Raw genomic sequence first — 26,505 nt, 5'->3', positions numbered from 1 at the left:
CTCTGGTGACACAGATAAAGAGACAAAATGCTTGTTTGGGATATTGAGTCTGGCAGCATGAAAATGTATAACCAAGAAATGGCTGAATTTATTATCTCCAAACCTTGATGATTGGCATGCTACTGTCTATTCGGTATTCATCATGGAACGTATCACTTTCCATAAAAGACTTCAAATGGACAAGTTTGACAGAATTTGGGTGAAATCGAAAACCTATATTCTACCCAGAAGGCCAGAATTTGTATGAGCCATATGCTCGATGTCACACTGAATGTAAAACAGTTAAAACACACCTCTTGTTCTGTTTTTCTTCTTCATGTTATCTGTTCTGTTTTATATGTATATTGTAAAATCTTGGGAAAAAAAAAGAAAAGCAGCTAGGATAAATCCAGTCTGTAACATTAAGTGATTGGAGGACATTTGGGTGTGCATCATGGAACATTCCGACAGAACTGAGCCGCTCTATTAGCTAATGAAAAGGAATGTTTACATTTGGTTAGAAAAATTAAAAAAACTTGCACAAACTGAGAAAAATCTCCTCCTATGTGCCGCCTACATTCCTCCAGCCAAACCCCCTTATTTTAATGAAGACGTGTTCTCTTTCCTAGAGGAGGAAATGAACCATTTCCAGGCTCATGGTCACATTGTAGTCTGTGGAGACCTCAACGCGAGAACAGGACAAGGACCTGACACCCTCAGCACCCAGGGGGACAAACACCTACCAGGAGGAAGAAAATCATCTCCCCAATCTGCCCCCAAGACACTATTATGACAAAACAACCAACAAACATGGATTAAACTCTGACAACTCTATTGTTCACTGAGTCTGTTCATAGTCAGTCCTAGGTTAAACACACCTACAGCTTGTCAGACAAATAATTGCGATGACGAATATATTGTTATTTTTTTTTTTTTTTTTCCCTTCTTTATATTCTACTATTGTAGTATAATTACACAACTCTGGAAGAACGTTGGTCTGTGAGTGGAGAAACTGGGAATGGTGCAACATTTTTATTTTTATCTTCATTTTACATACAGTCCCAACTTTTTCTGATTTGTGGTTGTTTCTGTTGCATTTCTGAAATTGTTTCTCCTCATCAGTCATGTTTTGTGCTTAAACACTACATTAAGCTCAAAGACTGAACAAATAAATACCTTTGGAAAATAACAGCTGTTAAAGTTCAGAGTTCTCACCTGCTTTTTGTGATCTGTGCGTCTGAACATTGTTTTTTTTTTTTTTTGTGGCTCAGTTCATTCATATATTCTCATTTTTTAAATATGTTTTTAAAGATATTTGACCGTTTATTTCATCTCATGATCTCATAAATTCAGCATACGATGCGCACATGGTGTGAACAAGACGGTAACGGCAGAATCACACCTTTAGAGAAAGTTCAGAGAGAAGTAAAAGCTTCACGTTTTCGTTTTGTTAACGTTCACTTGGGTTAAAATCCTCTCTCGCTCCGCGCTCGCTGCGCACTGAATGTGTGCCTGCATTCAGGAATCTCCCTGACCCCTCCCCTCCCTGACCCCTCCCCTCCCTCACAGTCTGCAGCCTGTTAACTCCGCGTGCGCGCGCACACACAGGCACTGACACACACACCAACAGCTCCGCATTTTAGACGGCTTTTGAAGGAGACGGCACTGTTTTAATCGGCCATCAGCCTCCTTGTTATTGTCCCGCCTTAAGACGAGAGCGAGGCTGCAGCACGCGAGGCTGAGTCGTTTTATGCTTTATGGATAAAATAAATAATTCATGGTAATCGCGAATATGAAAAATACCCACGGCACCCCTGACGATCGATCACGGCACCCTAGGGTGCTGCGGCACCCGGTTGAGAATCACTGATCTAGTGGATATCCAGTGTGCGTGAGTGTGTATTTGCGAATCATTCGGCATTTGTTTGTGGATCTGTGTGGATTTCGTGAAAAGAATGTCTCAAAATTACGTCACAGAGGAAAGCGATGAATGCATGTAATTGGTGATCCACAAATGCTGAAACTCAATTCAAATACAATTTTCAGTTTACAAATGTAATTTTTTTTTTTTACAAATTAAGTTTTATATTTGCAAATACAACATTATTTGCAAAGACCAATTTACAAGTTACAAATATGCAATTTGCATTTTGGATATCTGAACACATTTGCAAATCAGTGATTATTTGTAGATCACCCTGAGTGCATTTACAAATATTAATGAGACTATTTTAACTCCATATACTTGTTTGTCATCACATTACGTTTTAAATGTTAAAATAAAGAATTGTACGCTTCACTTTGTTGGATTTTGAGGATTACGTCAAAACTACTTAAGCAATTTTCACCAAATTTTCACCACAGGCCTCGGACGACTCCATTAAATTTTGGAGGTGATCCGGATCTGGATTCTAGATCAGGATTTCACTTTGTAGAGCTTTAAGTATTACATCAACATCACGATGTAAAACTAAGATCAGGAAGACACAAGTTTGATTCAACTTGTGAATTTATTATCAGATTGCAACATCTTGATCAGTTGGACCATCCTGGAACAGGATGCAATTGTTGCATTGTGTTGTGGAATCCAGATCCAGATGAAGTCCAGGTCACAATGTGAATCACAGATCTGTTATTTTGAGTCAGAAATCTCAGATTGCTATTATGATGCTGATGATGATATCAGTCACAATCAATAATAATAACTTGCGCCGTGTTCATAGAGCGCAAACTTCTACCAACACTAGTTTCCAACTGCACAAATTTTTACCTTGAAAAAAGTTTCCAGGTCAAAGTCCTGTTAGAAGTGGCTTTTCATCAGCTAAACTAGATGTGATCAAATGTCATGTGTGTGTGTATATTTAGGACACCAAATGGGCTTTTCAATGTTAAAATCAAATATCTGCTAAATCTGCAATATGGATCAGATCCAGATCAAAGTTTGTCAGGTGATAGTGAGTGTCAGGATATGAATCTTCAGTAAAAATTTCATAACAATATGTGAAAAATTGTGAGTTACAGACTGTTCACAAACAGATAAACATGGGTGAAAACATAACTAAGGTAAAAATACTAATGAATGCACAGTGGTATGTAAAAGTTTGGGCCCCCTGATGATTTCCATGATTTTCCTTTATAAATCATTGGTTGTTTGGATCAGAAATTTCAGTTAAATATGTCATATAGCAGACAAACACACTGATATTTGAGAAGTGAAATGAAGTTTATAGGATTTACAGAAAGTGTGCAATAATATTTAAACAAAATTAGGCAGGTGTATAAATTTGGGCACCCCAACAGAAAAAATACATCACTATTTAGTAGATCCTCCTTTTGCAGAAAAGTAACCTCTAAGGGTGATTCTTTAACTACGGACACTATTGGCCTTGTAAATGTAATTTCCACCACACCATTGCCTAACAATATAAAGTGCCTTGGAGCAACTGTTTGTTGTGATTTGGCGCTATATACATGTGCTCTGATGTCACTGTTTATCTCCATAGGAACTACCCAACCAATCTTTCATACAAACAAAAGGGACATTACAGTGTTGTGGTGGAAATTACGGCAATAGTGTGTGTTAAAAAAATCACAACAGTTGTATGACATTCTTTACCATTCATTTTATCATTGAAGATCAAAAGTCTGGGTGTGGGACAAGCACCAAAACGGCAATATTGCATATAATGATGCTGAAAAAAGGTGAAAAAGTCATCATAGACTACTAGAACAAATTTCTTAACACACTGTCATTGTAAAGATAACTATAAAAGTGTGAAATGTCCCCTTTTTTCTGTTTTTCATACAATATGATCAAAGGACATAATAAGTGCCCGTAGTCTAAGAATCACCCCTAAATGCTTCCTGTAGCTTCCAATGAGAGTCTGGATTCTGGTTGAAGGTATTTTGGACCATCTTCTTTACAAAACATCTCAGGTTTGTTGGTTTCTGAGCATGGACAGCCCACTTAAAATCACCACAGATTTTCAATAATATTCAGGTCTGGGGACTGCGATGGCCATTCCCAGAACATTGTGCTTGATCCTCTGCATGCATGCCTTAGTAGATTTTGAGCAGTGTTTAGGGTCGTTGTCTTTTGAAAGATCCAACTTCAACTTGTCACTGATTCATGAACATTGTTCTCAAGAATCTGCTGATATTGACTGGAATCCATGTGACCCTCAACATTAACAAGATTCCCAGTACCTGCACTGGCCACACAGCCCCCACAGCGTGATGGAACCACCTCCAAATTTTACTGTAGGTAGCAAGTGTTTTTCTTGGAATGCTGTGTTCTTTTTCAGCCATGCATACCGCCCCTTATGTCCAAATAACTTAATTTTAGTTTCATCAGTCCACAGCACCTTATTCCAAAATGAAGCTGGCTTGTCCAAAGTGCTTTAGCATACCTCAAGTGACTCTGTTTGTGGCGTGTAGGCAGAAAAGCTTCCTCTGCATTACAGCATCATACAGCATCTCTTTGTGCAAAGTGCACTGTATAGTTGAATGATGCACAGAGATGCTATCTGCAGCAAGATCATGTTGTAGGTCTTTGGAGTAGGTCTGTGGGTTGACTATGACTGTTCTCAACCATCCTTCACTTCAGCTTATCTGAGATTTTCCTTGGCCTGCCACTTTGGGCCTTAACTAGTACTGTGCCTGTGGTCTTTCCATTTCCTCACTATGTTCCTCACAGTGGAAACTGATAGCTGAAATCTCCGAGATAGCTTTTTGTATCAATGAGCTTACCAAACCAATTTTGTGTTCGTTCCAATAATTACCTCCGGCAAGGAGGTTATGTTTTCGGTCGCGTTTGTTTGCTTGTTTGTCTGTCTGTCAGCAGGATAACTCAAAAACTTTTGAACGGATTTTGATGAAATTTTGTGGAGTGGTTGGAAATGACAAGAGGAACAAGTGATTAAATTTTAATGGTGATCTGGATCACGATCCGGATCCCAATGCTAATGGTTAGCGTGTCTATGGCATTTTCAATGTTAAAAGTTAGCATTAAGCAGTGTGCAGCTGTCATCACGTTCAGGTGCATTTGTTTTCAAATTGTATATTTCTTAAATTTATTTTTGTTGAAATTTTGGTGGAGTGGTTGAAATGACAAGAGGAACAAGTGATTAAATTTATTATATTATTATTTTATTATATATATATATATATATATATATATATAATATATAGTATATATAATATTATTATATTATTTATAGATTATTATATACAATTTTAGAGAAGAGACAAAAAAATAGATCACTGTGCCAAGGAGGGAATCTCTTTAGGGTCAGTGACCCTATGGCCTGTTTAGAGAAGTGTTTCATAAAAGTTAAAAAATTCATATATTTGCAGTTTAGTTGAATAATAATTGAATTTTGTCTCTTATTTGTTTTTGTCTATAAGCACATGCAATATCAATATCAGTGCTCAGATGACAGTAGCTTCTGGGAAAGGTGCAAGTTGCAATAAACTGTGATGCCAAGCACTAAGGATACATGCTATCCAGTCACAGCAGATGAAACTTTTTTTTACTACTGAGCAAACATCATTGTTAGACTTTTTTTAGGTTCAGTGATTCCACGGCGTGTAGATGTTATGGCGTCAGTCGGTTTGTACTCTCTGAGTGCTTCTAGTTAGTGCTAAATTTATTCAAATCAATAAAATGACACGGGACCCCAAATTTATGCACCTGCCTAATTTTGTTTAAATAATTATTGCACACTTTCTGTAATCCTATAAACTTCATTTTCACTTCTCAAATATCAGTGTGTTTGTCTGCTATATGATATATTTAACTGACATTTGATACAGACAACCAATAATTTATAAAGGAAAATCATGAAAATTATCAGGGGGCCCAACTTTTACATTACCACTGTATTTTTAACAACTAAAATATTTTCAGTCACCGTTACTCTGACTGTCCTAATTTTACTAATACAATTCTGCACGAACTGGAATTGATTGGAATTGTTATAATGAATAAAGTCAATATTCTGGCTATATTCTATAATGACTGAAATAAAATAAAAAGTAATCTAAGAATCACAGATTTTGTTTGTTTGTTTTTACATTTTCCACGTTATCCCAATGTTTTCTGGTTTGGGTCGCACTAAAGGAGCCAATCACATGGCCAAGAGTCAGAATGACCTCAGTGATGAATCTGAGCTCTGGTTCAAACCAAAAGACTCACCAAAAGGTTTCAGAAGTTGCCTGAGTCTTGCCCTGCTGTTGTGTATCAGTGGGTCTGTGTGTTTGGCTGCAACCTGGTGCATAGGCGTGGTAAGAGGTAGAGTCCCATTATTCAGAGAGTGGCGACATGACGAGCCAAAAAAAAAAAAAAAAAACGCGGTCACATGACTCATGGTACTATCTTTGGTTCAAAATAGCGTTCGCTGTTAACCTGTCTGCATGTAAATCCAGCTATTTTATTTATTTATTCTCTGAAAATGCTGTGTTGTTGTGCATTTGGAGGCATAAATAGACACAACAAGGGCTTCAAGATGTACAGATTCACTTCAGATCTGAACAGAAGAAACATTTGGGAAAATAAAGTCAGTGTGTGGGATGGAAGAGACTTAATCATCGAAGCTTTGAGAGGTAAATTTATTGATCAGTCCCATGTCCAGTAAAACTCACCTAAACCATCATTATATAAACCAGATATTCACAGTCAGCGGACAAAAAAAGTCCCAAAGATTTTGCATTGTTTTCCATGGAATAAACACCATATACTGTATACACATTTTGTACAGCAGATTTTTCTCTCACATCGGATAAAATGTCCCATCTGATCACAATGTATTTCCATTAAAAACTCGGAGCAGTCTGGACGTGCACAATAACAGAGGTACAAATTAAAGTTCCACACTGACACTCGTCGATTTGAGGAAAGTGGTACTGTAGACCAGCACTTATTTTTTTTCAAACTGTGTTCAGATTGGGACCTGAAGCCTGACGTGCACCTGTTAAATCAAACACACATTTTCTGCTTCCAATCCTTCGTCTGCCATCATATTTTAATAGTTTTTATAGTGCACATGCTGATAAATGGATCAGAAAAGTCAGCACATTTACAACATGAAGTTGGTAAAAGAGGAAAATGTTCAGCTTACCTTTGATTTGGAGGTGATGATTGTAGAAAGAAAAGCTTGTTGAGGGTGAAATCCAGAGACGGAGAACTTTAAAACTGTCACGCACGTCACTGCATGACACAGAGTTACAGAGCTGAAGAAGCAAAAGTCAGGCTTTAAATTAATTAAATAAATCATAATATATTGTAAATTTGGTAGTTTAGCTATTTTTATATTTATTTTGATAGTACCTGTACCTGGATGTGTTTCTGTATGTGGTTAAGTGATTTTAAATGTTGAACACGTTAAAGGTTCATTCAGTAGTTCAGTGCAGTTGGAACCAAAGTGGTGTCATATTCTGAGTTGATACTAATGTCTGAATACCGGGACCCTGGTAAGCGGATGATGTGATCACATTGTTTGTTCAAGCAGCCTGTGTCATATCAAAACGTTGTGATGAACTTGTTTGTGTCATCATGAAAGCACTAACAGAAAATTCCATCAGGTGCCTCCATGTTTGTCTCAGACAGATATGAAGCACTTGTTTTTATCAGTTAGACTGCATGAAAAGAAGCTAGGATACAGATTTCCGGTCTGGAGGCCAAGGTGATAACACCTTAGAGTGTGAGTTCCTGGCTATTCGTCTCAAACAACCCCTTTAAACTCGAATAAAGGAACGATTTTCTTATAGAACTGTGCAGGGGTTTTCCAAGAAACAAAATGCCACCCAAACGAGTGACACTAAAGAAAGGAGGTTTTCAAACTACGGAGCAAAATGAGAAGGACGACAATGCATGGCAGCAAGCTAGTAGCAACATGGAGGACAAACAGGATGCTACAGCTAAAGATGCCGACTCGAAAGCTGACCAAATACTCAAGGAGCTACGAGATGTTAGACAAGACAACAAGGAGCAATTAGAGGCAATGCGAGTGGACATAAATGCTATCGGTAGGAGAATGGATGAAGCAGAAGAAAGAATTAATGCCATGGAGACGCATATTCAGTCAATGGAGGGGTTGCTAATTGACTTAGCTAAAGTCACCACTCAGACTCAGTCTAAACTGGTGGCATTGGTGGGACAATTTCGCCATGGAAATGTAAGAATATATGGGGTTGAAGAGGGAGCCAAAGAAGGAGCGTCATCGGTGATCAACTTTGTGGAGACTTTACTCAAAAAAGGCTTAGGCCTCTCTTCCCCGTCGTCACTCACCATCGAGAGAGCACACAGAGCGGTGGCTGCGAAACCTCCAGCGGGGGCGCCACCGAGATCATTCATGGTCAAGTTTGCAGAGTACCGAATAAAAGAGGAAATTCTTAAGAAAGCTTGGCAAGTAAAAGGATTTGATTACCAAGGAAAACAGGTCTATCTGGACAACAATTACGCTCTGGAGGTGCAAGAAAGAAGAAGGGAGTATGTAGCAGCAAAGGCAGCTCTCCGGGGAAAAATATTCGCTTTCAACCCCTTTCCAATCTAAGCTGAGAGTGTTCTGCAGTAACGGCACAGTGACATACAATTCAGCACATGAGGCTACGGAAGATGTGGTGCAGAGGGGGATACCGGTCACTATCGTCAAAAAACCTGTCTTGCTTCTGGAACATCTCCAAGAACCGCTGTGGCAGCTAAGAAGAAACAAGAGAAGTAGTGCTGCGGCACCGAGGCAGAGCTACAAACTTCAGGCATTTCGACATATTGATGATAATGAATAACTACACTGGTTGACACTACAAAAGCGGTAATCGTTATTCATAGACTTTATTTATACCGTTATATTGAAGATATATTGATTTGTATATTGTGTTGGGGAAAGTCTAGTGAAACGGACCCACAACAGGGGGCGCAAATAAACGGTCAATAGATGAGCCAAAAGGTAACAATTTAATGTTGTGAATGTGCACAACGAACATACAGACAATCTCAGAATCTGATAGCAGTCAATCCACAAAAGTGATGTGTGGGCAGGCTCGAGGATAGAAGACGTCTGTCCTGAGAAGAGCCGGAACCACACGATTTCCACCTCCACAGAACCCGGTGAATACTGGAGCGCCAAGTCCAGAATTCCCAGGTGATCACCGTCCCCGACTGTCGGATCTGGTACTGCTGGCGAGGAGCACAAACAGTGAGACGTGGGTGTGTGCACACCCAGTAACAAAAACAGTCAGAAGGTGGAAAGTCACCTCCACCTCTAATACACACTCGTGCAGCTCCTGTCAATCAATCAATCAATCAATTTTTTTATATAGCGCCAAATCACAACAAACAGTTGCCCCAAGGCGCTTTATATTGCAAGGCAAGGCCATACAATAATTATGTAAAACCCCAACGGTCAAAACGACCCCCTGTGAGCAAGCACTTGGCTACAGTGTGAAGGAAAAAACTCCCTTTTAACAGGAAGAAACCTCCAGCAGAACCAGGCTCAGGGAGGGGCAGTCTTCTGCTGGGACTGGTTGGGGCTGAGGGAGAGAACCAGGAAAAAGACATGCTGTGGAGGGGAGCAGAGATCAATCACTAATGATTAAATGCAGAGTGGTGCATACAGAGCAAAAAGAGAAAGAAACAGTGCATCATGGGAACCCCCCAGCAGTCTACGTCTATAGCAGCATAACTAAGGGATGGTTCAGGGTCACCTGATCCAGCCCTAACTATAAGCTTTAGCAAAAAGGAAAGTTTTAAGCCTAATCTTAAAAGTAGAGAGGGTGTCTGTCTCCCTGATCTGAATTGGGAGCTGGTTCCACAGGAGAGGAGCCTGAAAGCTGAAGGCTCTGCCTCCCATTCTACTCTTACAAACCCTAGGAACTACAAGTAAGCCTGCAGTCTGAGAGCGAAGCGCTCTATTGGGGTGATATGGTACTATGAGGTCCTAAGATAAGATGGGACCTGATTATTCAAAACCTTATAAGTAAGAAGAAGAATTTTAAATTCTATTCTAGAATTAACAGGAAGCCAATGAAGAGAGGCCAATATGGGTGAGATATGCTCTCTCCTTCTAGTCCCCGTCAGTACTCTAGCTGCAGCATTTTGAATTAACTGAAGGCTTTTTAGGGAGCTTTTAGGACAACCTGATAATAATGAATTACAATAGTCCAGCCTAGAGGAAATAAATGCATGAATTAGTTTTTCAGCATCACTCTGAGACAAGACCTTTCTGATTTTAGAGATATTGCGTAAATGCAAAAAAGCAGTCCTACATATTTGTTTAATATGCGCTTTGAATGACATATCCTGATCAAAAATGACTCCAAGATTTCTCACAGTATTACTAGAGGTCAGGGTAATGCCATCCAGAGTAAGGATCTGGTTAGACACCATGTTTCTAAGATTTGTGGGGCCAAGTACAATAACTTCAGTTTTATCTGAGTTTAAAAGCAGGAATTAGAGGTCATCCATGTCTTTATGTCTGTAAGACAATCCTGCAGTTTAGCTAATTGGTGTGTGTCCTCTGGCTTCATGGATAGATAAAGCTGGGTATCATCTGCGTAACAATGAAAATTTAAGCAATACCGTGTAATAATACTGCCTAAGGGAAGCATGTATAAAGTGAATAAAATTGGTCCTAGCACAGAACCTTGTGGAACTCCATAATTAACTTTAGTCTGTGAAGAAGATTCCCCATTTACATGAACAAATTGTAATCTATTAGACAAATATGATTCAAACCACCGCAGCGCAGTGCCTTTAATACCTATGGCATGCTCTAATCTCTGTAATAAAATTTTATGGTCAACAGTATCAAAATCAGCACTGAGGTCTAACAGAACAAGCACAGAGATGAGTCCACTGTCTGAGGCCATAAGAAGATCATTTGTAACCTTCACTAATGCTGTTTCTGTACTATGATGAATTCTAAAACCTGACTGAAACTCTTCAAATAGACCATTCCTCTGCAGATGATCAGTTAGCTGTTTTACAACTACCCTTTCAAGAATTTTTGAGAGAAAAGGAAGGTTGGAGATTGGCCTATAATTAGCTAAGATAGCTGGGTCAAGTGAAACACTTATCTGGTTGGGGTGTGAAGCGAAGCCATCGCGGATTACGCCAACTTCACTGATAAGGCACTCCACAGGAAAGCAGCTGCAAAATGAATTCAGACTAGGACACAGTTAGTTTCTGGCTGAGGATATTACCTTCACAGGTAGATGATATCTCGGCAACGAGGTGGAGATGATGTCCGGTCTTTATGGAGTGAGATGATGTAGAGTAGATGGGTGACAGCTGTCAAGAGATAATGAGTGACAGCTGTCACCCCTGGCTGTGTCCGTGGCGGCAGCGCCCTCTCGTGCCTGAAGCCCGCACTTCAGGCAGGGCACCCTCTGGTGGTGGGCCAGCAGTACCTCCTCTTCAGGCGGCCCACACAACAGGACCCCCCTCTCAATGGGCGCCTCCTGGCGCCCAACCAGGCTTGTCCGGGTGGCGGCGGTAGAAATCGGCCAGGAGGGCCAGATCCAGGATGAAGCTCCTCTTCACCCAGGAGCGATCCTCGGGTCCATACCCCTCCCAGTCCACCAAATACTGGAACCCCCGGCCCATCCGACGAACGTCCAGGAGCCGGCGCACCGTCCAAGCCAGCTCCCCGTCGATGATCCGGGCAGGAGGCGGCACCGGTCCGGGAGCACAGAGGGGTGAGGTGTGGTGAGGTTTGATTTGTGACACATGAAAAATCGGGTGGATCCGCAGTGAAGCTGGGAGTCGGAGCTTCACTGCAGCAGGACTGAGGATTTTGAGGATTTTGTAAGGTCCGATGTACCTGTCCTTGAGCTTCGGGGAGTCCACCTGGAGGGGGATGTCCTTTGTGGATAGCCACACCTCCTGCCCGGGCCGGTAAGCAGGGGCTGGGGACCGCCGGCGGTCTGCATGGGTCTTCGCCCTCGTCCGGGCCTTCAACAAGGCAGAGTGGGCGGAGCGCCACACCCGACGGCACCTCCGCAGGTGGGCCTGGGCCGAGGGCACACCGACCTCTCCCTCCACCATGGGAAACAATGGGGGCTGATACCCCAAACACACCTCAAATGTGGAGAGGCCGGTGGCAGAGGACACCTGGCTGTTATGCGCATACTCGATCCAGGCCAGATGTTCACTCCAGGCCGTCGGGTGTGCGGACATCACACAGCGCAGGGCTTGCTCCAATTCCTGATTGGCCCGTTCCGCCTGTCCATTGGTCTGCGGGTGATACCCGGACGAGAGGCTCACGGTGGCCCCCAGTTCCCGTCAGAAGCTCCTCCAGACGTGTGAGGAAAACTGGGGACCACGATCAGAGACGATGTCGGTGGGTATCCCATGCAGACGGACGACATGGTGGACCAGAAGGTCTGCAGTCTCCTGGGCCGTGAGGAGCTTCGGTAGGACCACAAAGTGGGCCGCCTTGGAGAATCGGTCCACTATCGTGAGGATGGTGGTGTTGCCCTGGGACGGCGGGAGGCCCGTGACAAAATCCAGACCAACGTGGGACCAGGGGCGATGAGGCACAGGAAGTGGCTGAAGAAGTCCCTGTGCCTTTTGGTGGTCTGCCTTGCTCCTGGCACAGGTGGTGCAGGCCTGGATGTATTCCCGGACGTCGGCCTCCAGGGACGCCCACCAGAAGCGCTGCCGGACCACTGCCACGGTCCTTCGCACCCCCGGATGACAGGAGAGCTTAGTACCGTGACAGAAATCCAAGAAAGCAGCCCTGGCCTCTGGTGGGACATAGAGTTTGTTCTTTGGCCCAGTTCCGGGGTCCGGGCTCCGTGCCAGGGCCTCCCGGACGGTCTTCTCCACGTCCCAGGTGAGGGTGGCCACGACAGTGGACTCCGGAATGATGGGCTCCGGTGGATCCGACAGCTCAGTCTTGACCTCATCTTCATGCACCCGGGACAAGGCATCCGATCTCTGGTTCTTGGTCCCGGGGCGGTAGGTGATTCGGAAGTCAAAACGCCCGAAGAACAGTGACCAGCGGGCTTGCCTGGGGTTCAGCCGCTTGGCGGTCCTGATATACTCCAGGTTCTGATGGTCAGTGAACGGCACAGATGCTCCCTCCAACAGGTGTCTCCACTCCTCAAGAGCCTCTTTCACCGCAAGGAGTTCTCGATTGCCGACGTCATAGTTCCGTTCAGCTGGGGTCAACCTGCGAGAAAAGTAGGCACACGGATGAAGAACCTTATCGTTCTCTCCGCTCTGGGATAGCACGGCTCCTATTCCTGAGTCAGAGACATCCACTTCAACCACAAACTGGCGGCTAGCGTCGGGCTGCACCAGAACTGGTGCAGATGAGAACCGGCATTTCAACTCCTTGAACGCGGCTTTGCACCGATCCGACCAGGTGAAGGGGACTTTTGGAGAGGTCAGGGCTGTCAGGGGGCTAACTACCTGACTGTAGCCCTTAATGAACCTCCTGTAGAAATTCGCAAAGCCGAGGAACTGTTGCAGCTTCCTACGGCTTGTTGGTTGGGGCCAATCTCTTGCCCACAAAGCTCAAAAAGAGGGGTAGCTATCTTGATTTTAAATCGTCTGAAGTTTGACTGTATTCAAGAAAAGAAAGACAGAGAAGGGAAATATATTTTTGTTAAAGGCCATCTAGAGGGTGTCTTGACAACAACTGTAAGCGTCTATGCTCCACCAGGATCAGAATGGAAATTTTACAAACATATTTTTGAACTTATCACTACAGAGGCAGAGGGCATTCTGGTTCTGGGGGGAGATTTGAATATTCGATTAGACCCAATAATGGATTCATCGAATCCTCAGATTGTGGGGTTGAATAAAACAACCAAGAATTTCAAATGCGCAATAAAAGAAATGGGTCTCCTTGACGTTTATAGGGAATCTAATCTAACAGTAAGGGACTATAGTTTTTTTCTCTCATCCTCACAATTACTACTCTAGACTAGATTATTTTTTTATGTTTCAAAATGACCTACACAAAGTGGTTTGCAGTAAAATAGGTATTATGGATCTATCTGATCATGCCCCAGTATACCTAAAGGTAATTTTTAGTGAAGAAACCTTATGGATGCTAAATACAAGTACTCTGAATTCAATGAGGGAACAAATTAGAGAAGATATAAAAAAATATTTACTAGACAATGACAGTGAGGAAGTTTCTCCTATAGTGCTTTGAGATGCACTGAAAGCTGTGATATGAGGAAAGACTATAAGTTATAGTTACAAAATGCACAATTAAAGGAGCTCCAAGCACATTTAAAAATATTGGAAGATGCTCATAAAATTACTGCTAGTAAGAATTTGAAAGTTGAAATTGATAAAAAAAAAAAAAAGAACATAATTAATGACATCCTCTCAACTGAAATAAAAAGAAAATTGACATTTCTAAGGCAAAAATATTATGAGTTAGGAGGAAAATCAACAAGACTATTGTTGGGAAAGTGAAGTACACGGACCCACGCCAGGGGGCTTAAATGAACGGCCAATAGGAAGTCCAAATAAATAACAATTTATTCTGCAAATGTGCACAAACAACCAGATATGCTTTTAGTCTGTCAATCACAAAACTTGGTGACGCGTGGGCAGGCCCGAGGGTAGGAGACGCCTAACCAGAGAAGAGCCGGGACCCACGAGGTTCCACCGCCAACGGAGACCTGCAACACACCGGAGCCGCCAAGTCCCGAGTCCCCAGGTGGCCACCGCTTCCAGCTGTCAGATCCGGTACTGCTGGCAGGAACAGACACAGGTTAAAGGGGGGTGTATGTACACCCAGCAAACAGTCAGCAACTCACAGTTATCCTCTTGGAGGAATAAATCCAAATACTCCCAGAGTGCAGAGGAAAAACTGGAGGACGTGCAGTGTCAATTGTTATACTTAGTAAGTCAGAAGTGAGGAGTGGAGACGGCAACTCCAACTTCCACAAACTCGGCTACAAGCTGCAAGTATAAGTCACAACTGCAAAGACTTCAGTAACAATGAATGTGCGTACAGCACAAAACGGCTGAGATGGTTTACCTGAAGGGTAAGCAGATAACTCGGCAGAGTTATGGTGCCTCTCCCAGGCTTTTATAGATGATGATGATGAGGAGGATGATGGGTGACAGCTGTCACAGGCGCTCCAGGTGAGGCGACTGCGCCCTCTGGTGCCTGAAACCCGACAACAGGCAGGGCGCCCTCTGGTGGTGAGCCAACAGTACCTCCTCTTCGGGCAGCCCACACAACAACGATTGGCCTACAAATTGAAAAAACAATTAGAAAGTACTATTCCTAAAATAAGAGATCATCAAACAAATACTATTGAATATAAACTGAAAAATATACAAGAAATATTTCTATCTTTATATACCCAACTATATACCCAACCTAAAGTGGATGAAAACCTTATGACTGATTTTTTTGGACTCAATTAACTTCCCTAAAGTAACTGAAGAGCAAAACAAAAACCTTACATCTGAAATTACTGAACTTGAAATTAAAAAAGCCATTTCTGAATCTAAAACTAATAAAGCTCCTGGGCCAGATGGCTTTCTGTCGGAGTGGTATAAAGAGATGAAAGACTTGGTAGTCCCAACTCTAAAAGTTGGTTTCAGTTATGTTCTACAAAATGGAATAATGCCTCCTTCTTGGAGTGAGGCTTTCATCTCGTTGATAGCTAAGGAGGGAAAGGATAAGCTTGAGTGCGGCAACTATCATCCAATTAGTGTGCTCAATCAAGATTATAAAATATTTACACATATTATAACTAAAAGACTAGAAAATATATTGCCTGATATTATTAGTTTAGATCAAACTGGTTCTATAAAAAGAAGATAGACACAGGATAATATTTGTTGAACTCTACATATTATTGATCACACAATTAAAAATTGAAATCAGATGGTCCTTATTAGCCTAGATGTTGAAAAGGCGTTTGACCATGTAAATTGGGAATTCTTGTATAAAGTTTTAGCAAAATTTGGTTTCAATCAATCATTTGTAAAAAATGTTCAAGCATTATAGGTATTAAAGGCACTGCGCTGCGGTGGTTTGAATCATATTTGTCTAATAGATTACAATTTGTTCATGTAAATGGGGAATCTTCTTCACAGACTAAAGTTAATTATGGAGTTCCACAAGGTTCTGTGCTAGGACCAATTTTATTCACTTTATATATGCTTCCCTTAGGCAGTATTATTAGACGGTATTGCTTAAATTTTCATTGTTACGCAGATGATACCCAGCTTTATCTATCCATGAAGCCAGAGGACACACACCAATTAGCTAAACTGCAGGATTGTCTTACAGACATAAAGACATGGATGACCTCTAATTTCCTGCTTTTAAACTCAGATAAAACTGAAGTTATTGTTCTTGGCCCCACAAATCTTAGAAACATGGTGTCTAACCAGATCCTTACTCTGGATGGCATTACCCTGACCTCTAGTAATACTGTGAGAAATCTTGGAGTCATTTTTGATCAGGATATGTCATTCAAAGCGCATATTAAACAAATATGTAGGACTGCTTTTTTGCATTTACGCAATATCTCTAAAATCAGAAAGGTCTTGTCTCAGAGTGATGCTGAAAAACTAATTCATGCATTTATTTCCTCTAGGCTGGACTATTGTAATTCATTATTATCAGGTTGTCCTAAAAGTTCCCTAAAAAGCCTTCAGTTAATTCAAAATGCTGCAGCTAGAGTGCTGACGGGGACTAGAAGGAGAGAGCATATCTCACCCATATTGGCCTCTCTTCATTGGCTTCCTGTTAATTCTAGAATAGAATTTAAAATTCTTCTTCTTACTTATAAGGTTTTGAATAATCAGGTCCCATCTTATCTTAGGGACCTCGTAGTACCATATCACCCCAATAGAGCGCTTCGCTCTCAGACTGCAGGCTTACTTGTAGTTCCTAGGGTTTGTAAGAGTAGAATGGGAGGCAGAGCCTTCAGCTTTCAGGCTCCTCTCCTGTGGAACCAGCTCCCAATTCAGATCAGGGAGACAGACACCCTCTCTACTTTTAAGATTAGGCTTAAAACTTTCCTTTTTGCTAAAGCTTATAGTTAGGGCTGGATCAGGTGACCCTGAACCATCCCTTAGTTATGCTGCTATAGACGTAGACTGCTGGGGGGTTCCCATGATGCACTGTTTCTTTCTCTTTTTGCTCTGTATGCACCACTCTGCATTTAATCATTAGTGATCGATCTCTGCTCCCCTCCACAGCATGTCTTTTTCCTGGTTCTCTCCCTCAGCCCCAACCAGTCCCAGCAGAAGACTGCCCCTCCCTGAGCCTGGTTCTGCTGGAGGTTTCTTCCTGTTAAAAGGGAGTTTTTCCTTCCCACTGTAGCCAAGTGCTTGCTCACAGGGGGTCGTTTTGACCGTTGGGGTTTTACATCATTATTGTATGGCCTTGCCTTACAATATAAAGCACCTTGGGGCAACTGTTTGTTGTGATTTGGCGCTATATAAAAAAAAATTTGAATTGAATTGAATTATATAAATGTCCAAAAGCCAGGATTAAGGTAAACAGAGCCCTCTCTGAATCATTCAACTTGGAGAGAGGGACCAGACAAGGGTGCCCGAGTAGCCCATTATTTGCTATTTTTATTGAGGCCTTAAGCCAGGGAGTTTTTCAGAATGCAAATATCACAGGTGTACAACTGTTTGGACAAGAATACAAGATTTCTCTCTTCGTGGATGACGTCTTAATATACTTGTCAAACCTGGACTCATCCTTTTTCCATCTTATTACTTTTTAAAATGCTTTTGGCTCTGTGTCTGGTTATAAATGAAATATTACTAAAACACAATTACTAAGTTTTAATTATGTACCTAGCCAGATATTGAAATCCCAGATAAATTTAAATTGGAAGTTAGATTATATAAAATATCGTGGAGTAACTATTCCAATGGATTTATCAAAACTATAAGAAGTTAATTTTAAACCATTGTGCCAACAGATTAATAATGACATTAGAAGATGGAATTTAATACCCATATTGACTTTTGATTCTCGTATAGAAATAGTAAAAATGAACATGCTACCCAGGTTTTTATATCTGTTCCAAACACTTCCCATTAGTATCATAGACAAACAATTCAAAGAATGGGACAAAATGATCTCCAAGTTTATTTGGCAAGGAAAGAGGCCGAGATTGCGTTTTAAAACCCTTCAGTTATCAAAACAGAAAGGTAGTCTGACTTTACTGTGCTTGAAGGATTATTATACTTCAGCCGAATTCAGAACTTTGGTGTGTTTGTGTAACTCAGAATATAAAACAAGATGGAAAGAAATTGAATTAAATATGTCTGGAGCTTGCCCAATGCAAGCAAGACTTGGCGATGAAAAACTTAAGGATCAGATTCAAAAAGAAAATCCTTGGATTAACGTCTCATTGAAACTATGGTTAAAATATATAAATAAAAACAACTTACAGGAAGAGATAAAAAATATAGAGCTGGGCTAATTTTGTGCCCGGTAAAGCAGATGCAAGATTTAAAATTTGGCAAATCCAAGGCTTGTCAGCATAGTGTACTTTTTTTCCATCCTGGTACATTAAGAAATTTTCAGTCAATTGTGAGATGGCATCAATTACAAAATAGTGTTTTTTTCAGGTTTTTACAAATCTGTCATTATATAAATGGTTTTACAACAAAGAGCAAGAATATTTTTGAGATACCCATTTTGAAAATTCCTACCAAAACATATGAAGCCGAATCTGGTTCTAAATTGATTTCAAGATTATATCAAGATTTACAAGAGATAAAAAGGAAAACACAAATTATATTAAGCAGAAATGGGACAGGGAATCCAAAAAGGTAATAAGAGATAATATTTGGCTAAAACATTGTGCTTTCCAATGGAAAATCACTAGTTCAAACGCTTGGAGAAGCTTTGGTTGGAAGAGTCTTATTAGATATTTCATCACACCAGCACAGAGTTCTCACTATTCAGGTTCTTCCTTTTGCTGGAGAAATTGTGGTGCACAGGGAGTAAAACAGTATCACCTGTTTTGGTCATGCCCGGCCTTGGAATCGTTCTGGAATTTAATGCAAACTGAAGTGAAAATAATTTTAAATATTCAGTCAATTTTAAGCTGGGACAAACTTATTTGGATTATTACACTCTGGTGACACAGATAAAGAGACAAAATGCTTGTTTGGGATATTGAGTCTGGCAGCATGAAAATGTATAACCAAGAAATGGCTGAATTTATTATCTCCAAACCTTGATGATTGGCATGCTACTGTCTATTCGGTATTCATCATGGAACGTATCACTTTCCATAAAAGACTTCAAATGGACAAGTTTGACAGAATTTGGGTGAAATCGAAAACCTATATTCTACCCAGAAGGCCAGAATTTGTATGAGCCATATGCTCGATGTCACACTGAATGTAAAACAGTTAAAACACACCTCTTGTTCTGTTTTTCTTCTTCATGTTATCTGTTCTGTTTTATATGTATATTGTAAAATCTTGGGAAAAAAAAAGAAAAGCAGCTAGGATAAATCCAGTCTGTAACATTAAGTGATTGGAGGACATTTGGGTGTGCATCATGGAACATTCCGACAGAACTGAGCCGCTCTATTAGCTAATGAAAAAGGAACTGTTTACATTTGGTTAGAAATTAATAAAAAACTTGCACAAACTGAGAAAAATCTCCTCCTATGTGCCGCCTACATTCCTCCAGCCAAACCCCCTTATTTTAATGAAGACGTGTTCTCTTTCCTAGAGGAGGAAATGAACCATTTCCAGGCTCATGGTCACATTGTAGTCTGTGGAGACCTCAACGCGAGAACAGGACAAGGACCTGACACCCTCAGCACCCAGGGGGACAAACACCTACCAGGAGGAAGAAACATCATCTCCCCAATCTGCCCCCAAGACACTATTATGACAAAACAACCAACAAACATGGATTACAACTCTGACAACTCTATTGTTCACTGAGTCTGTTCATAGTCAGTCCTATGGTAAACACACCTACAGCTCATCTCTGGGTGATGACTTCATCATTGAGCTCAGCCTGGTGTCTCTCACAGCGTCCACAGTCAGCCCACGAACAGCCCCATCAGATCAACAACAAATCACCAAACCAAACTACACACCATCAAAACACACTACAAATGGAAAGAACATAGAAACAAACCAAACTACACACCATCAAAACACACTAGAAATGGAAAGAACAAAGAAACAAACCAAACTACACACCATCAAAACACACTACAAATGGAAAGAACATAAAACAAACCAAACCACACACCATCAAAACACACTACAAATGGAAAGAACTTAGAAACAAACCAAACTACACACCACCAAAACACACTACAAATGGAAAGAACATAGAAACAAACCAAAACACACACCATCAAAACACACTACAAATGGAAAGAACATAAAAACAAACCAAACCACACACCATCAAAACACACTACAAATGGAAAGAACATAAAAACAAACCAAACCACACACCATCAAAACACACTACAAATGGAAAGAACATAAAAACAAACCAAACTACACACCATCAAAACACACTACAAATGGAAAGAACATAGAAACAAACCAAACTACACACCATCAAAACACACTAGAAATGGAAAGAACAAAGAAACAAACCAAACTACACACCATCAAAACACACTACAAATGGAAAGAACATAAAAACAAACCAAACCACACACCATCAAAACACACTACAAATGGAAAGAACTTAGAAACAAACCAAACTACACACCACCAAAACACACTACAAATGGAAAGAACATAGAAACAAACCAAAACACACACCATCAAAACACACTACAAATGGAAAGAACATAAAAACAAACCAAAACACACACCATCAAAACACACTACAAATGGAAAGAACATAAAAACAAACCAAACCACACACCATCAAAACACACTACAAATGGATAGAACATAGAAACAAACCAAACCACACACCATCAAAACACACTACAAATGGAAAGAACAAAGAAACAAACCAAACTACACACCATCAAGACACACTACAAATGGAAAGAACATAGAAACAAACCAAACCACACACCATCAAAACACACTACAAATGGAAAGAACATAGAAACAAACCAAAACACATCCAACTGCTTATAGACCAGTTTCTGGGGAAAAAAAAACATCTGAACATAACGGTGAAGGTGGAAACAAGGCAACAGAAAACCTCAAGAATATATTTGACCTTTCAGCATCATGAGCAAACCTATAAACCCCAAACAAAAAGGCCCAAAACAACCAAAACCAGGACAGATGGTTTGATGAGGAATGTAAAAAATTCAGAACGATGTTAAGAATCATATCAAAGCAAAAATACAGAGATCCAGAAAACCAGAACACACGGCTTCAATACAGGCAAACATTAAAACAGGATAAAAACACAGTACGAGAGCAACATGTCAGAAACCAGCTACACACTATGGAAGAGTCCATAAAAACAAATAAATTCCGGGAAAACTGGAACAGCCAAAATAAACAAAAACATGAAGATCTGCCCGTGGAAAATGGAGCTGTGTGGGTTAAACCACTTCACCAAGTCATTTGGTCCAGTAGAGGAAAACAAAGAGAACAAACTACAGAGCTGAGAGTCAGACATCAAAGATGACCAGAACCCACTAGATGACCCCATGACCCTAAAAGAACCACAGGACAAACTCAAATCCACTGAAACCAAGAAAGTCTGTGGTGTCAACAACATCCTAAATGAAACGATCAAATCCACAGATTTCATTTCTTCCGGGATCAGACGGTCCTAGAACACACAAAAAACTACACCTACCTCAGAATAAACATCAGCACCACAGACAACTTCAACAAAGCTGTAAATGACCTGAGAGTTGAGGCAAGAAGGGCTTTTTATGACATAAAAAAGAACATCAAAGTAGACGTCCCAATTCAAATCTGGTTCCAAATATCGGACTCTGTCATAGAACCCATGTCTCTTTATGGTTGTGAGGTCTGGACCCGCTCACCAACCAAGGTTTATCAAAAACATCAAATTGAGACCATACAGAATTATGCAAATCCATCCTCCGCATCCAACGAAAAAACATTGAACAACACATGCAGAGCAGAATTAGGACAACACCCACTAATGATTACAGTTCAAAAAAGAGCAGTTAAATTCAATGAGCACCTTAAAAACAGTGACCCCAGTCTGCTCCATAACAAAGCCCTGAGCTACAGAGAGACTGTAGAGAGACACCCCTCAGCCAGCTGGTTCTGGGACTCTCTACGCAAACACAAACCCTGTTAGACTAAACCAGACTACAAGAAAACAAAAAGAAAACTATGTGATGCACTGGAAAAAAAATCAACCAAAAACCAGAGTAAACTGGAATGCTGTTTGTCCTTAAACAGACAGAACTCGGGGGCAGAATACCTGAGCACTGTGACCAACCCAAAGCTCAGGAAATCCTTGAGCAGGTACAGACTCGGTGAGCACAGCCTGGCCGTGGAGAAAGGTCACCACAGACAGACCTGGCTCCCCAGAGAAGACAGACTGTGACAGACCCACTGTTTACAACACCAGGTGGAGAGCGAGCTGCACTTCCTGACCACCTGCCCGCTGCACCAAAGAGACACGAACAGAGACACAGATCACAAACACCCAAACAGACTCTGAGAGCAACATCGACAAACTTCACTATCTGCTGGCTGAAGGACAACAAACACAGTAGCAAGGTTTGAGACACGAAAAGAAGGAACAACGGACACAAACCACCGTAAACCCAAAACAGGACATTATCACTTTATCTACGTAGAATATAACACAGTTTATAGGATAGAATATTTTTACACAAAAAACACAATTTTTGCTACTATTTCAGTCCTGCATCTCCTGTTGACACATTTATTTACTGTAGAATATTAACTATGTACATCTGCTCCATTTTTATTTGTTGTTCTATGTAACACTTGCTTTGACAATGTAAACGTATGTTTTCCTCATCAATAAAGCTCCATCTGAGAGAGACACGGGGGGTGATCATACTGATGAATTTTTAAAGCTGTTGTGGAACTTGTTTGTTTCCAGGTGCTTCTCCATTTCACTCGTGTTGCTGCCGTTGGACAGAAAGTGTCTCTGTGCGTTTTGCGGTGAGTTCATGTGCATGTGATAAATGTCATGTATTTGTCATGTTGTGTGACGTGTGACATGCTGTCATAAGATTATATGTACAACCACTGGAGGTTATTTCCTACCTGTGGCCATCAGACAGTATAACTCCGCCCCCTTCTGTGGGATGAATGAGTTACTTAGTTATTCAAAGTTATGTGAAATATTGTCAAACATCTTGTGCAGTATATCTTCCAGTCCTTTTGTATACTTTTGTTGTACTTATTGTTAAATAAAAATTGATTGATTTCTATTTAATTGCATATTTAACTCATCATTGTTCACTGTTTCTGTACTCTGGCAAAATAAATTCCTTCGGGATAAATAAAGTTGATCTTTATCTTTAGTTTGATGTCATGCATGATGTCATACAGCAGAGTGTGATGTATGATATGATGTCATGACGTTCTGTCTAATTAAAGGCATATTATAAAGCCAAGCTGTGGGCGGAGCCAGTACACTGTTAATCTTTTCCTCTTGGCCTATCCAAGCTGTTGTTGTCTCACTGGTACAAGTGCAAATCCCAGAGGACTGAACGGACGTGTGGCTGTCCCGCGCCACAGCTGCACTTCTGGCTTCCAGTTCCCAATGTTACCTAAGAAAACAAGCTCATTTTCATAGTAGTTACGTGCTAACGGGCAAAGTAACCCAAAGCTACGTGCACACGCGATCAGTCAGAACACGGTGGCCAGCAATCATTTTCCGCAATGAACAAATCAAAATGTTGTCACTGGCTGATGATAAACTGCTGTCACTGTGTGAGTGACGGTTGCTGGACACTGCCACGTCCATGAAACCACCGTTACCAGTCCAACCGGTCATCTAAAGTAACCTCTTCTTCCCCAACCAATGTGGTCAGTTCACTAATGTTGACATCGTAAGTCAGACTGGACTTACAATGTCAACATTAGCATTCTAAATCTGTTCTGTTGTGTTACCATAGCAACATGACCCTCAACACACGGAGAGAGAAGGAGGCCTTACACTGCAGAAGCACCCCCCTGTTTACTTCGACCCGCTCGCACCAGTGCCCGCCCTATGTTCCTCACATCGTGACATCTGGAAGTACTCACCCCCAACAGCGCCGCCCTATAGGACAGTCTACATCCTGCCACCCCGCAGAGAAGTCCCTTTCTGTCCAAGCCCAGTGGAGCTGCGAGCCAGACGACAGGTCTCGGAGCAAGTTGGACTCAGTTTATCATGTGGTGCTGCTGGGTGACCGCAGGGTAGGAAAGACGTCTCTGGCAGGAATCTTTTCTGGGAAAACGGAGAAAGATGAGAAACACAAAGGTGGGATTTTTTTCCTCACACAAACCCTTTTTAAAATGTCATATTTCAGATATTTACATAGTCTGGGTGTCAAAATCCAACCCCTCATCTGCATCGTAACACTCACCGTATACGCTCACCTGTTGGTGTGAAATACGTTGGGGACCTTGTGTTTCTATGGCCACTGCAGTAACCATGAAGGCCCAACAGGAACCCTGAACACGAGGTGACTTGTTTCGGGTGAAACAAGAAGTCCTCAGCAGCAGATCAGGCTGAGGAGGTGATGGCTTGTGAAACCTTCAGACTCGATAAAAGCACAGAAAAAAGAATCGAAGATGCTGATAATCGAAGAAACGCATATCAGCATCACTGAAAAGAATTCTGGGTAATCAGCAGCATAGACACTTTGTGACACAATGGTCTTGACTTTGTGGATGATGCTGTGATCTTTGTGGAATCAGTGGACACTCTGATCACAGAAGCTAAGTGAGAAATCAGACTCTCTGGGATTGGGATGGTCCTGGATCCAGATTAAGAACCATACTTTCAACAATTTCCTGGACCTGTCCATCAGAAGTGTCTCTATATGTGATGAAAGTGTTGAACTTGTAGAGATGTTCACTGCTCTCAGCAGGGGACTTCACGTCTCTGGGTCCTCAACCTTTGAGATACAGAGATGCCTGCCCTTACCAAAAAGTAGTATATGCAAGTATGTTTCAAGTATACTTCTAGTTTACTTTTTATATACTTATCAGTACTATTTTTTGGTAAGGGTGGGAAGATCTTATAGTCATGAGGTCAGAGGTGTTTGGTGATGCTGATATCTTTTCAGGAGGACAAAGGTCCAAGCATGTCCCTACTTAGTTGACGTAATTAAACCCTACATACAGGCCCAGGCTCTACATTCTCAGGACTATTTTATGTACCTAGTGTGAATACGAAGTCTGCGGGTCACAGAGCTTTATCTTATCGTGCCCCTGTTCTGTGGAATGGTCTCCCTGCATCAATAAAACAGTCAGATTCTGTAGAGACTTTCAAGTTCAGACTTAAGACACTTATTTTCCCTTTCGTATGGCTAGCATACTGGCATAGTATAGTTCTACGCTTTTTACTCTTGACCCACAGACTTCTTATTCACCCTAGGGACACAAAGTAGTCCTGCACTTTGAGAACACACAGCCCGGGCCGGTACGTAAGGTTTAATTAGGTCAGCTAAGTAGGAAGGTGCCAGTCTGTGAACAATTTTATAGAACCTTAAAATCTGATCTCACTGGGACAGGAAGCCAGTGGAGAGACACCAAAATAGGTGTAATGTGGTCAAACTTTCTGCTTCCTGTCAAAGGTCTGGCTGCAGCATTTTTAACCATTTGGAGACCTCTAATGCTAGACTGCGGTAAACCAGAAAATAGAACATTGCAGTAGTCCAATCTAGAAGAGACAAACGCATGAATCAAGGTCTCAGCATCAGCCATAGACAGGATGGGATGAATCTTCACTATATTTCACAGGTGGAAGAAAGCACTCCTCATAATTGCTCTAATGTGGAGGTCAAAGGACAACGTGGGATCAAAAATTACCCCAAGGTTCCTCACTTTGTTAGTGTGATGTATGACACACAAGCCTAAGCTAAACGTTAGCTGATCAAATTGATGCCGATGTCTCACTGGACCAAGAACCATCATTTCAGGCTCATCAGAGTTTAAAAGTGGGAAGTTGCTAGACATCCAGCTTCTCACCGATGCAAGCCAATCTTCTAAGGATTTTATGTGGATGAGATAACCAGCTCCAAGTGAGGAGCTCGGAGTCGAGCATTTAGGAACAGATCCAGAAGAGATTAATAATTTCCAGCACTGTCGGCCCAAGAGTGGGCCACAGGTCCTTAAACAGTTTTGTTGGTATAGGATCAAATAAGTAGGTTGTGCTTTTTGTAGACGCTATGAGTTTCATCAGCATGCCTCGTGAGATACTCTCAAATTCTGTAAATCTAGGTAATACCTCAGTAATGGCGCCCACCTCAATAGCAGGGTGTAGTGGCTGGGTTAAGGCATGCTGGGATATGTTTAACCTATCCATCCATCCATCCATTTTCTTTTGCTTCATCCGAGGTCAGGTTGCGGGGGCAGTAGCTCAAGCAAAGCCGCCC

At 41.4% G+C, this 26,505-nt stretch overlaps 1 protein-coding gene across 1 annotated transcript in view; it reads left to right on the top strand.

Annotated features, from left to right (window-relative positions):
- The first annotated feature begins 23,029 nt into the window (after window positions 1-23,029).
- The window catches only part of rem1 (RAS (RAD and GEM)-like GTP-binding 1), a 29,493-nt gene continuing 26,017 nt past the window's right edge, over window positions 23,030-26,505 (top strand). Inside the window, exons 1-2 of the mRNA XM_034164582.1 lie at window positions 23,030-23,074; window positions 24,037-24,383. Of these exons, the coding sequence (XP_034020473.1) occupies window positions 24,041-24,383 (343 nt within the window). The 5' untranslated portion in view covers window positions 23,030-23,074; window positions 24,037-24,040. The remainder of the gene's footprint in view (window positions 23,075-24,036; window positions 24,384-26,505) is intronic.

The sequence above is a fragment of the Thalassophryne amazonica genome, chromosome 3 (assembly GCF_902500255.1).
Source record: "Thalassophryne amazonica chromosome 3, fThaAma1.1, whole genome shotgun sequence".
Classification (NCBI taxonomy): Eukaryota; Metazoa; Chordata; class Actinopteri; order Batrachoidiformes; family Batrachoididae; genus Thalassophryne; species Thalassophryne amazonica.
Note: the sequence above shows the minus strand (reverse complement) of the source record. Positions and strands in the feature narration are given on the sequence as shown.